This window comes from Saccoglossus kowalevskii, chromosome 4 (genome assembly GCF_978046115.1).
Source record: "Saccoglossus kowalevskii chromosome 4, keSacKowa6.1, whole genome shotgun sequence".
Taxonomy (NCBI): domain Eukaryota; kingdom Metazoa; phylum Hemichordata; class Enteropneusta; family Harrimaniidae; genus Saccoglossus; species Saccoglossus kowalevskii.
The window spans coordinates 22925989-22939564 of NC_140644.1; the positions used below are offsets into that span (position 1 = coordinate 22925989).

General features: G+C 35.8%; 2 protein-coding genes across 2 annotated transcripts in view; one reads left to right on the forward strand and one right to left on the reverse strand.

Moving 5' to 3' along the window:
- The window catches only part of LOC100374071 (lethal(3)malignant brain tumor-like protein 2), a 30008-nt gene extending 28221 nt beyond the window's left edge, over nt 1-1787 (reverse strand). The window contains exons 1-2 of the mRNA XM_006815518.3: nt 1653-1787; nt 38-50 (exon numbers count right to left, since the gene is read on the reverse strand). Of these exons, the coding sequence (XP_006815581.2) occupies nt 38-50; nt 1653-1655 (16 nt within the window). The 5' untranslated portion in view covers nt 1656-1787. The remainder of the gene's footprint in view (nt 1-37; nt 51-1652) is intronic.
- A 508-nt stretch (nt 1788-2295) lies between these two features.
- LOC100373917 (WW domain-binding protein 4-like) lies at nt 2296-13240 on the forward strand (the record flags this gene model as incomplete). Its single annotated transcript, XM_085498551.1, has 8 exons — nt 2296-2330; nt 2452-2524; nt 6919-7053; nt 7328-7418; nt 8376-8513; nt 9022-9116; nt 9989-10152; nt 11872-13240. Coding segments are annotated over 8 exons (936 nt in total), but the record flags the coding sequence as incomplete, so codon positions are not given.
- Nucleotides 13241-13576: the final 336 nt, after the last annotated feature.

Sequence of the window (13576 nt, forward strand, 5' to 3'; positions counted from 1 at the left end):
GATATATATGTAGATACATGAATTTATAATTACATACCTGGATCGGAATCCTGTTTGAAAAAAGAAAACAGAAAAAGATTTACTTGAAAGAAATATGATGCGCTGTATGTAACTTTAATCACACGAGCCAGTTTCTTTCATACTTGTTGTATACAAGGTTGACACACACACACACACATTCAGATTGTTTCAGACGAAACAGTTCATAATGAAGAAAAATTGTAAAATAGTCACATATTGCTGGAGTTTAGTAATCAACACAAGGCACATGTGCATATATGTAAAGTACAAAGAACATGTCATATTGCACAACTGTTTTAGAGGATAGTCTTGGTTTTCAAAACCAATTGGAAAAGTTGTAGGAATTATTCAGTGCAATTAAATATACCAATATCACTAGAGAACTTATTTCCATCTACAGGTAGATTTGTTACTATCTATGCAATTTTAGATACAAATTAACTAGTGTGTCTCTTGTCAAATGTAACCTGCTCTGCAAAATCAAAGGGTCTAAAAGTTCTGGTCATTGACCGGTTGCCAATGATGAATTTCTTTTGGATTTTTGCCACCAATGGCTTGAGTAGAATTTCAAACCAGGTATTAATCTAAGAAAATAGTTATTATTTAAAACATGCCATCATCCACAGAAAAGTAAAATTTAACAATATCAAGAAAAGATATTGTCGATTATTAAATAAGTGTGTGACACAGTGAAATATTTCAAATTGCTACATGAATTTGAATTTTCATAATGTCATCTTCTTATGTTGTCAAGTGGCTAAACAGGTTGGTATTTGGCTGAGAAAAAACAATTTAGTTTTATCTCCTGTGGCTAAGACTTTACCCCTCAATGGAATACAGTAGTGCAAGAATATTCGTCAATGGTTTGTGGGTTGTTTACCATTAACTTCCATGGATGGTTTTACTGATGGCAGTTCATATTTTAGTTTAAAACAGTAGTACATATCAACAGAATAGCAATTGGCAGCATACATACACATGGAGTGTAGGAATTGTAAAATATTACACAAGATATGTATCATAACAAAATCAAAAGAGTAATGAGTTCTATTTTCACGATATGTTACACATATTCTATATGGTTGTGTACGTGTCCTTGTTTTTTTTTCCAATTTGCCATACCCATGTGCCAAACAACGAGTACGTACGTGTGTGTTGTTATGGGAGACAAAAAACAGAGCGGAGTTGAAAGATTGGTAACATTTTTCGGAAAACATGGCAAATGTATAATTTGCAAGACACTTCTGCCGAACTTAGGAATAATATATGCGATTTTCTCAGCTCATTCCCGGAACAAACTTGCATATTTCGCGCTAAAATACGAACTTTAAAAATACAGACCTTTAATTGACAGTCGCGAATCGAGCCGAAAGTGGGGAGCGATTGAAGCTTTCAACAGTATTAAAAGTGACATTGTTGACTTTTTTCCATTAGCGAAATATACAAATTCTCCACTGTCACAAAATTTTTGAGATTAATAACTTAGCAAATAGGGGAAAAAATCATCAATTTTAATTCGTTGGTTATTCAGCAGTGACTATCGCTCCTCGCATCCCCAGCGCGACGCGCCAAGATCACCGGTGATGAACGCCACATTTCTACTGGGAAAACTTAATAATTTTCATACATACCATGTTGAGGGCTCAGTCGGATCGTCGTCTACTGTTTTACGATGGAACCACTGTACAAAAAAATCTCAAAACATGAGTAAAACGTGAAAAGTACACGAACTTTTCGAGACCCAGTTCAAGTCCTCTATTTATCAACAAATTTAGCATGCTATCTTGCGCATGCTCACAAACATAAAACTGATACTGTTTCGTGAGATTTCATTGGTACGCTCCATTTCCAGATTTAGTTGACTTGTATTGGCACTTAACCGATGCTTTGATTGCACATGCCGAATAAATCCGACCGATGATAATATTTTTGAAAATACTTTATGTACTGCAATATCGTGTTAATATTAATTTACCAAATTAAATGCTGCGTGTTTTTATTCTGGAAAGCCCCCACCAACTATCAACCAATCAGAAAATCTGTTGCATAAGACCGTCAGGGCACTATCCTTTACATAGAAAAGTTTAAAGGCAAGTACTGATAATGATTTGAAATGCTTTTAGATGTATCAAAGTCTAATATAGTATGTTGAATAGAGATTTAATAAATTCAAATTTATACTTAATGTTAAAGAAAAATAAATTATAACAACAGCCTACCAAATCTTATGTGGAATATCATATTTGTTGAAAGAGGCTCTGATGTCACTTCCGGTTTGGAAGGAAACCACCGATCGAGGATGCCGCTGTGTTAGTAAACTAAGCTTTTGCAACTCAGAAATGTACGTCGATTAGTAAATTTCGTTGCTATTATGCAGATTGATTACGATGCATATAATCTATTTCTGTAATTTCGTTCTGTTTTTCATAGGTCTGAGTACTGGAAATCCCAACCGAAGAAGTTCTGCGAATTCTGCAAATGTTGGATCACTGACAACAAACCCGTAAGCATATCAAACAAATATATCAACAACACAATCGCGTGTGTATTGGGTGGGAGTAGGGATCGGGGTATCTACACGTAAAGTAGGTAGTAGTAAACAAATACATTTTGCAACTGACGAAGCGTAATGTGTATATAAAACTTATATATACATTATGAATGTCGTCAGCGTCTGGTTTCAGTGGCTCGACCATCTTCAACAATTTGACACATAAATGTCCAGTTGAGTTCAAGTACCTACAGTTTAATGTTAATTGTTCGCCGACACTCACATCGGTGGTCTCGTCCAGCATAATTGAATAAAACTGCTGACTGCTTCAACTCGTTGATTGTTTTGTCTTCTAGCACTGATGATAAAATAATTATCATTTCGTGCATGGATCTCTTGCTGCAATATGTGACACTCTTACTGACGTGTAAATCTGCTTTCACTGACATTCCAAATTGAGATAATAAATTCAACACTGGTTCAAAGTTTGTTGTATGCGGTATACGACGCTTGGGGAGGAAATACATAACTTTAAACGCAGAGGTGATGGCATCTTCTTTCACTTCAGGTTAAATAACTTCGCTGATGTTTTGGCTGGTAGCAGAAGTCATCTCGCGTTTCACGGCGTCTCGATGGGCTGATGTCTGCTCGTGGTCCTTTATACTACTCAGACGAATTCGTTTACATGCAGTTACATTCCATGTATCACGATCAAATGAGCTCATGTTGAATTTTTGACACAATCGGCAAAACATCCCTTCATCATAACGACAGTAAAGCCACGGAAACCTGAAGACTGTTTCCGTTGTTGTGGTGATTTTGTATGATCTTCGTCGATGTCTACTCTGGTTTTCTTCTTAGTCAGATCGTGGTTTTCTTCTTTCTTTTTCTCTTTGCTGGGTTTCTTGCGTTTGCTGGACGTAATGAAGCATATTGGATAGATAAGTACGGTGTTCTCTCTGGCTAGACAATCATAAAATGATGCAGTTCAGCACGATTGCTGTGTTTTTATCCACCCATTTTCAATAGATTTGACTTGATTGACAGGAAAATTCAATTGTTTGTATTTTGTGAGTATGTAATTTTATGGACTTCACGAATAAAATAAAAGATTGTTTATCACGTCATTGAAAGCAGTGACACTTGTTTTCTTTCATGTAAACGTGACGTCGGGCCTCCACTCAGACCGGGCAACTTCAATGCATTATCGCCGTGCTAAGTATGGTTTCACACTTACTAGTGTCGATTGCCACTGGGCCTCTTATGTCCCCAACTCGTTGAGTTGAGTTTCACGCCTATTTTTTTTTTTAATGAGTTACATAACCCAAGCTTTAATTATCCGCCCGTCTCAAACATTCTTTTGTCTTCCAGCGCTCTCGCTGCGTCATGGACAAAAACAATAGTGCCGGACGGCAGCCTTGTGTGCCGGTCACTAATTCTGAGTGCCGGCCGGCTCCGTCCACCGCCGTCCAGCGTGGGGAGAACCCAGAAACTAACAAATTGTACTTTGAGTGTGCTTTACGTAAGTCGTTTGATTTATTTGGGGGGGGGGGTATTTTCCAATTTGAGGGATGTCAAGTATTACAGAACAAACAAAAAATGCGAATACAAATATTGCAGAGCACCTCGGCCATTATATTGGGATCTGACAATTGTCTTGGGTGTATATAAATGGTAATATTTTTCAAAATTTTAACTTAAAAACATTAACCAAAAATGTAATCTTTACCGGGTTCCACTGGAGGTATGAACTTGTTGCCTTGGTCTTGAACGAAAGTTCAGGGCAAGGCATAGTTTGCAAAATGTTGCCATTGTCCATCACTGGTTCCTTGTCAGTTCAACTACCCAAAAAAAGTTTGCATGTGATCTATTCCAATAAGATACATCTCGTGTATTAGTATGTGTCTAATCTGGATCTGCTGAGAAATTAGACTGCCACACACGATAATTTTTAAGATAATATAAAAATATGATTGAACTTATGAGCATGATTATGCAACAAAATTCCATACGTTTTATTTCAAACTGATACATCTTATGATATCTAGATCTGCTGAGAAATTGGACTGCCACACATTAAGAAATACGACTGCCACACATGCATAATCTTTAAAATATGTTTGACCTTGTAAACTTACTTACTTTACTTCTATCATATTGAATCTCAAAAGACAGGATGTCCTCATATACATGCTGACTGGTGGACTTATTAATTGAAATCACATAGGTCACTGTAATAGATAAGTACAGTTCTCTGTCCGGCTTTAATACTTAGTATATATGTACCTTGGTTGGACCTCTCTTAGATTTGTTTATTTTGTGATAATATCTTCCAAGACTATTATTATTTGTTGTTGTCATTTTTGATAAAAAGTGATATTTTCAACAAAGTTGTATTGCTTTAACAGTTGGTATATCTTAGGTAAACTTCTCTTACATTTGTTCATTTTTGGATGCTATCTTACAATATCAATATTGTTCAAATTTGATTATGATTTATCGAGAACTAAATATCTTGTATTTGCAGGGCACACAACAGTATTCATTAGATAAACCACTTATACATATTTGCAGTGTACGTACCAAAACAGATTTGTGATACAAGAACAGCATTTTCAGTTTATAATGAATCATAGTTCAATATATCTATATCAATACATTATCAAACAACAAAAATAAAAATTACATGATCTTGTCCATATTACATCTTTTAATCGGATTTAATATGTTTTTTTCATTTTTGGTAAAAAATGGTATTTTCAATATTTTCTTTAAACCATACTGTATCTTCTGATGTTATCGTAGTACAAAAAAGATATCATAAAGCTGTTGTATGTATATATTTATATATATATATTTTTAAACCACCTGTTTGCTTTGACCTTGGACCCTCAGGTCAAAGGGCAAAACTATAATAATCAGTCCCCGTTCGGACGTAGTCCGAAAACGGGGACTTATGTTTTGCCCTGTGTGCGTCCGTGCGTCTGTGATCACCTGTATCTCGAACATGCATGGACCGATTAAGTTCAAACTTCACTCATACATCACACATTATATGGGACATATGCACATGCATTTTTTTCATGATCCGATTAACGATAGCCGAATAGCGGCCATTTTAAGGTCGAAAATGCATCAAAATCGCATTTTTTCACCATTCCGGACCCGGATCTCAGTTATGCATGGACGGATTTTGTTCAAATTTGGTACATACATTAAACATAATGGGACCTTGATGCACGTCATTTTTTTGTTGGGGATCAAGTTCGAAATGGCCGATTGGCGGCCATTTTGTTTTAAAGAATTTAGTTCTGGATCCGTATCTGAGACATGCCTGGATTGATCGAGTTCAAACTTCACACACATAAGGTACATCATGTCACAAATATGTATGTACATTTGTTTCATGATCTCATTAACGATAGCCAAATGGCGGCCGCTTTAAGGCCGAAAATGCATTGAAATCGCACATTTTCACCATTCCGGACCTGTATCTCAGTTATGCATGGACAGATTTTGTTCAAATTTGGTACATACATTAAACATAATAGGACCTTGATGCACGTCATTTTTTTTTTAGGATCAAGTTTGAAATGACCGACTGGCGGCCATTTTGTTTTAAAGAATTTAGTTCTGGATCCATATCTGAGACATGCCTGGATTGATCGAGTTCAAACTTCACACACACAAGGTACATCATGTCACAAATATGTATGTACATTTGTTTCATGATCTCATTAACGATAGCCAAATGGCGGCCGCTTTAAGGCCGAAAATGCATTGAAATCGCACATTTTCACCATTCCGGACCTGGATCTCAGTTATGCATGGACAGATTTTGTTGAAATTTGGTACATACATTAAACATAATAGGACCTTGATGCACGTCATTTTTTTTTTCGGATCAAGTTCGAAATGGCCGACTGGCCGCCATTTTGTTTTAAAGAATTCAGATCTGGATCTGTATCTGAGACATGCCTGGATTGATCGAGTTCAAACTTCACACACACAAGGTACATCATGTCACAAATAGATATGTGCATTTGTTTCATGATCCGCTTAACAATAGCTGAATGATGGCCATTTTAAGGCTGAAAATGCATCAAAATCACGTATTTTCACAATTCCGGAACCGGATCTCAGTCATGCATGGATGGATTTTGTTCAGATTTAGTACAATGTGTTGTACATATACAGGTGCATTTCGGTCATGATCTGCTTTGAATGTATATCTCACTCAAATATGAACAGAACGGGGACGTGTCATTGACAATGACTTGTTTTCCTGTGTTTTTATATTAAATATTTATGAATGTTTATAAATATCAAATGGTAATAATCCTGTTAGTAATTTAAAATTAATCTTTAAAACTGGTTTGCTATATATTGTATCCGTTCCTTCACAGAGTGTCGACTTTCATGAAAGGGGAAAGCGCCACAAAGAAAATGTACAGAAAAAGATAGTAGATGTTCAGAAGAAAGGAGCCAAAAAAGTGAAGCAAGATGCCAAGTTCAAGAGTGATCTTCAAGCAATGGAGGAGGTATAGACTGGACAATTCTCCTTCCCAAGTCCCAATGTCCACCTTTTGATACATTCACAGTGATAGAAAAAATCTTCCAGTTTGATTTCCAGGAACCACACATTCCAATACCTGCTAAGATGAAATTAAGATGAAATTTGTACTTTATTACCAATATAATATTGAAAATAAAACATGAGTGGTTACATGTATGTGTGAATACAGAAACACTGAAACCAGCATGAATGTCATATAATATTTACCTGACAGTGCTTATTTTCTATATTATTTTCAGGCTGCACTGAAGGCATTTGAAAAAGATGTTGCAAATGACCCGACTTTAGCCCCTCAGTATAAAACAGCTTTAATACAAAAGAAAATCAAAGGTAGAATTTGTTTCTTTTGTTTTGTCACAGGGTTAAGTTCAGTCAGACCTTTGTTAATAACCACCTCTATAGAAAGACCACTTTTTTGGCAGTCCCAAGGAATGACGCATGAGAAACATATGTATAAAAACCACCTGTGTTATGTGACCACACTTTCAGCAATATGTTTGCAAATTCTTATAATAATAATTAGCATTTCATTTATAAAACAACTTTTTTTCTTTATTCACATGTTATAGAGATCTTTACATTCACTTCATAACATGGTATAGGAATGCTATTGTATTACATAAATGTAGATTCACTTCATCACATGATATTTCATATGAAGACCACCTGTTTATAAAGACCTTTTCAATGAAGTCCCTCAGGTGGTTGCTATACACGTGTTTGACTGTATTTGGATTTTGACACTGTATTGGCGATGAAAATATTAATTACACAATGGCTGCCAATATCCTAGCAACAGTTCACTCCACGTATGTCCATTTGGTATCTCATAAGATCATTACACTTATTAAAAAAAGTTGAAGCTGAACATATTTTGGTTTGGTGTCCCTCACAAGTTCCTGGGCCAGTTTCTCCCAATCTTGGTACATGGTTGATACATGATATATGCCCCAGATTTCTTCTTCTTCAGATAAAAAATAGCCGACTGGCAACCATATTTGTCTCGAAAATAGTCTAAAAGCAGAGCATTATTGCCAAGTTGTACTTGCAAATTCTGTTGAAACCGAGAATATGGGATTCTACCTGTTGGCATACTGAGGCACATCCATTATTTTTCAGATTTTTTTTTCAAAATTGATCAACTAGCGACTATCAAAAATACTTATTAGTGATCGTATCACCATCTGAAAACATTGGTGATACAATTTAGTAGGTAATTTTAGCGGAAATTACAAAGTAATTGATAACTGTCTCTATTACTGCTATGTTTATTTGTTTGTTGTGTAGAAGCCAAAGATGCTGAAGAAATCCCCCAAGAACAACAACCTCAGTTACCTGTCGTAGTCCAAGCAGATTCATCAGCAGCATGGCTAGAAGGTGTGAGTCCAGAAGGGGACACATATTACTGGAACAGTGTGACAGGAGGTAAGTAGTGTTATGCAGAATACTACTTGAATTGTCACTTCACTTAGGACTCTTAGCGCCCTGACTGGCACATAGGACTGCTGCTTGGGTCCTCCAGGAGTTCAGGTCTGCTGCCCTGAATTGTAGAAGCTATTTAAATATACTTTTTTTTACCTATGTCCTGTATAACTTGTTCACCCAATATGTTTTCACATTTTGATCCACTTGCAAACTTCTAATTCTCATAGTCACCGAGGGGCGTGATCTAACCGGCTGGCCAATCAGCCCAAGAAAAGATTTGCATGAGCCAATCAAATGATGACGTTTTGACAGCAATCAAACTTGTGAATTAACAGCTGTGATATAAATGAATTTGTGGTGAAATAGAACCATACTTTATCACGACTCTGATTGGTCGAGGGCTGTTGGCCATGTGCTAATCCTACATATTTTGTGTTAGATGTTCTAATCAGACTCATACAGTTATATCATTTCAAAGCAACTTTTTAATATCATGTTTATTTGCTAGTTTCACAGTGGGATAAACCTGATGGCTTTGTGTCTTCAGCTGAGAACAAAGTAGAAACTGAAGTAACAAAAAAAATAGCAACTGATATGCCAAAGGTAACTATATATAATATCATGCTCTTTTGCTACGACAGACATTTTAATGTGGAAATTCATCAAGATCAAGCACTTCTGCATTTCAGAATTGGATCTTGGTTGTGTACAGATGGATTTTGTTTTTCAGATCAGATCAAAATGGCCAACTGGCAGCCATTTTGTTTTAATGTATGCTGTTCCAGAGCTATATCTTGGACATTTCTTGACCAATCATGTAAAAATTTTCTATATCATACCTTGTGTTGCAGATATGCATATTTATTCATTTAGTGATTTTATTCAAGATGGTCGAATTATGGCCATTTTAATAGTAAAAATTCTTTAATTTCAACCCTTATCCTGCCAGCCCCATGTGCTTTTATATTGCCTTGTCAAGATATGGTTAAGCATTTCTGCAATTTTGAATCTTGATTTTCTATGTGTGCAGTAATAGAGAATGGCATTGGAAAGCAGAATTCCTGGTTGACTTGATCTCTTGGCAAGTTATAATTCATTACATACGTTGTATACCAGAGCCATTTTGGAACATGCTTTGATTGAAAAGTCACAGTTTATAGAGGGACTACTTTAAAATGTTGCTTATCCCCTTAGCTGCAGTGGCTGAAGTTTGGCAACCATCTTTAACTTCTTTTTTGTTTTCATCATGGCATTCATTAACATAGAGATGTAACGATGGACTGTGGGATGTTCACACATCTCTTTAATAAATTAATTAAATGAATAAATTTATTTGATAATTTAAGTCACATATAATGCCATGGCATCAGTAGTAAACATTCATCCCAGACATCTTGACTGCATAGTGAAGCAGTAGGAACGCATGTGTTACAATATCTGTGTATTTTGTTGTTTTGATTATGCATGTTTTTCAGGGTGAAGAAAACAATAAGCAGGTTGATATTAGTACAGCGAAAGTGAAAACACCGGAAAATAAAGTAGATGCAGAAGATGATAAAGCGAAAGTAAACGCTGAAACCTCTGGGAAGAAAAGAAGTAACCCTTATGGATCATGGCAAGAAGTTGCCCCTGCAACTGAGTAAGTTACCATATAATCTTGAATAGGTGTCACATGCACTCTTATTTAGGAGCCAGGGAAGAATGAAAGACCTTAATTTGGTTCTAAAATAGGCGTCACAAAATGTTTTAAAACAGTCAATCAGAAAAACTGTTCACATAAAAAATACTTAAAGTATATTCAATGTAATATGCATTAATTTTTTTTATTTTGTTGGTAAAGAAAAGTATATTCTAAAAGTTTCCAATAAAAACAAACACAAATGTATTGTTTAGTAGCAAATGATCACAGTACCGTAGCGTAATCCAGCCATGCTGCATTTCACAAGTGAATAACTTACTTGTTTTCAAAGTGTTGCAATTGTTGATTATTACTCAGCAGTGATTATAATAACGTACAAAAAATACTTTTGTTGAATTGTTATGAAATGCAAATAAAATTCAACTTACCGGTAGTTTTATTGTACAAATGATTTTGGTCACATGTAAATGCTTGATGCAATAGGATATCCGCCACCTGAAATTGTGTTCTTTCAAGTTGCTAATTAACCAATCAAAATTCAGGATGGTGCCAACGTGTTCAAATTACTGTAGCTCATTTAAATATGTTAATGACAATTCTGCGACTTCGTGGTGAATGCAACATGGAAGAGATTTACCGATGTTGTAGTGCAATATTTGGCTTTGGTTTTTGAAAGATAAACGCAATGAAGAAGAATAATTTAACACTTTTGATAGTGATAAAACATCATTGAAAAAACAAAGTTTATCATTCACACTTAGCCGCTATAAACATCATACTCTTAAACCTAAATTAGGATCTATTTTATGTATTAAAAAAGATTTAAATGTTCAAAAAATGCCTAAATTAGAGATTATACGATACACAGCTTCTACACTTGATATGGTTAGATCATAGCAGGAAGTTGGCCCCTGCAGCTGAGTAAGTTACACAGCTTTTACACTTGGTGTAGTTAGATCATAACAAGAAGTGGCCCCTGCAGCTGAGTAAGTGACACAGCCATTTCATTTGGTGTAGTTAGATCATAACAAGAAATGGCCCCTGCAGCTGAGTAAGTTACACAGCTTTTACACTTGGTGTAGTTAGATCGTAACAAGAAGTGGCCCCTGCAGCTGAGTAAGTTACGTAGCTTTTACACTTGGTGTAGTTAGATCGTAACAAGAAGTGGCCCCTGCAGCTGAGTAAGTTACACAGCTTTTACACTTGGTGTAGTTAGATTTGAACAAGTAGTGGCACTTGAAGCTGAATAAAAAACACAGCTTCTACACTTGGTATGGTTAGATCTTAACAAGAAGTGGCCCCTGCAGCTGTAAGTTACACAGTTTTTACACTTGGTGTGGTCAGATTATAGCAAGAAGTGGCCCCTGCAGCTGAGTAAGTTGCACAGCTTTTACACTTGGTGTAGTTAGTTTCCCATCTGCACTGCATCACAACATTGGTTGTACACATCTAAACTGCATGAGATGTCAATTTCTTCTATTTACACTGCATTACAACAGAGTTTTCACCCATCTGCACGGCATCACAGATTGGTGTCACCCATGTGAACTGCATCACAACGTCAATTTCAATTTTTTTTGAGTTAATGTATTGTGTTCAATTTTCAATGATTTGCGTACTGGGTAGTATTACAATTCAAGTTCTGCTGTTACGAATTTTATCGTTTCTTGGGTACTTACAGAATATTGTAACCTAAACTTGTGTTTTATTTTTCCACAGTGATACAACTGATCTACAGCTGCCAGAAGCAAGAGTGAATTACATAGCACCACCAATAACACTACCAGTAGACGAACCAAGGAAATTTAAATTTAAAGAGAAGACTGTGAGCTCCCTATCAATGCCAAGTGATGGGGCAAACACAGGTTTCAAAAAACGGAAACTTGGTGGAAATCGAAACATAAAAAAGAGGGAAGAGTCATGACACCTGTTTTAATTTGTCCTCACTTGGACGAAGTCTAAATGCAAGAACTTATAATTTGACCTTTGTGTGTCTGTTTGCATCTGTATCTCAGACATGCCTGGACCAAACTTTACACATACACCTTGGGATACATATGTACATGCATTCACTTCAATGATCTGAATTGAGATGGCCATTTTAGTGCTAACAATTCATCAAAATCAAGAATTCCTGTGATTCCAGAACCAGATTTTGATTGTGTGTGATCAGATTTTGTTCAGACATAGTACATTCATTGGATCTTATTAGACTTTAGTACATGCCATTTTATTTTTCGAATTGGGTTCAAAGGGGCGAACTGGCGGCTAGTTTGTTTTAAAGATTGTACACCATTCAGGAACCGGATCTCAGTTGTGCATGCATAGATTTTATTTAACCTAGGACATACATTGAACATAATGCACCATTGATGCACTTTTTGGATTAGGTTCAAAATGGCTGACTGGCTGCCATTCTGTTTTAAAGAATGTAGTTCTGGATCCACATCACTGAAATGCCTGGCCTAATCAAGTTCAAACTTCACACATACTGGTACATCAGACATATCATATCGGCCAAACGCACATGCATCTGATGTCACCACCAGATCTAAAATGGCCAACTTGCAGTCATCTTGTTTAATAAACAAGTTAAATCCCTTAAAGCAATATCTCAAACATGCCTTGACCTACATAGTTTAAATACATCAAGCATCAGGTTATATATTTTGGAAATGGATTTAAGTTAATCTGTGACTGATTGAATTCAAACTTTGTCTATTAAACATCATTGAATGGGGGCATGCAATTATGTTTGTGCTTATTGGATTCATAATGCTCTGCCTGCCGCCATATTGTTTTAATACTGTTCAATTTTTTTCCTGTGTAAATTATATCAGGTCACACTAATTGTTGTATGACACTAATGTAAAACAATTTTCTGTTGGCCGTTTCATAAAAATGAGCATTTTTGTTAAAGTGGCAATAGTTGTATCAATCAATATTTCACTTGCACATCATACACCAAAATAATAGTGTACACCTGTCATATTCGTGAATCCAGCAATCATTATATAGGATGTTTCATCTTGATAGACATATTAATGTCTGATTTACCGTGAAATAAAAATAATGTTTTAGCTGCAAACACTGCAGTGTTCATTACACAATATACGCAAGTTTTGTACATATAGGCTTTTTTTTTTATCACTGTCATTTGCATAATATGAGGTTATTATGAGGATACCGAAAAGTATGCACGTAGATAGTATCAACTGACATGCAGCGTACTGTCCGAGTACATAATTTTCGGTATCCTCATAATAACCTTATTATTATACATGTTTTCCTCCCAGGAATACAGCATGGGAGTACCAAAATACAAAAAGTTTAGAACAGATTGAGCAAAACTTCTTTGTATGGGGGACCAGTCATACCCCGGGGGCTGCCATGTTTGTTTTTATTATTATTATTAATCCTAATA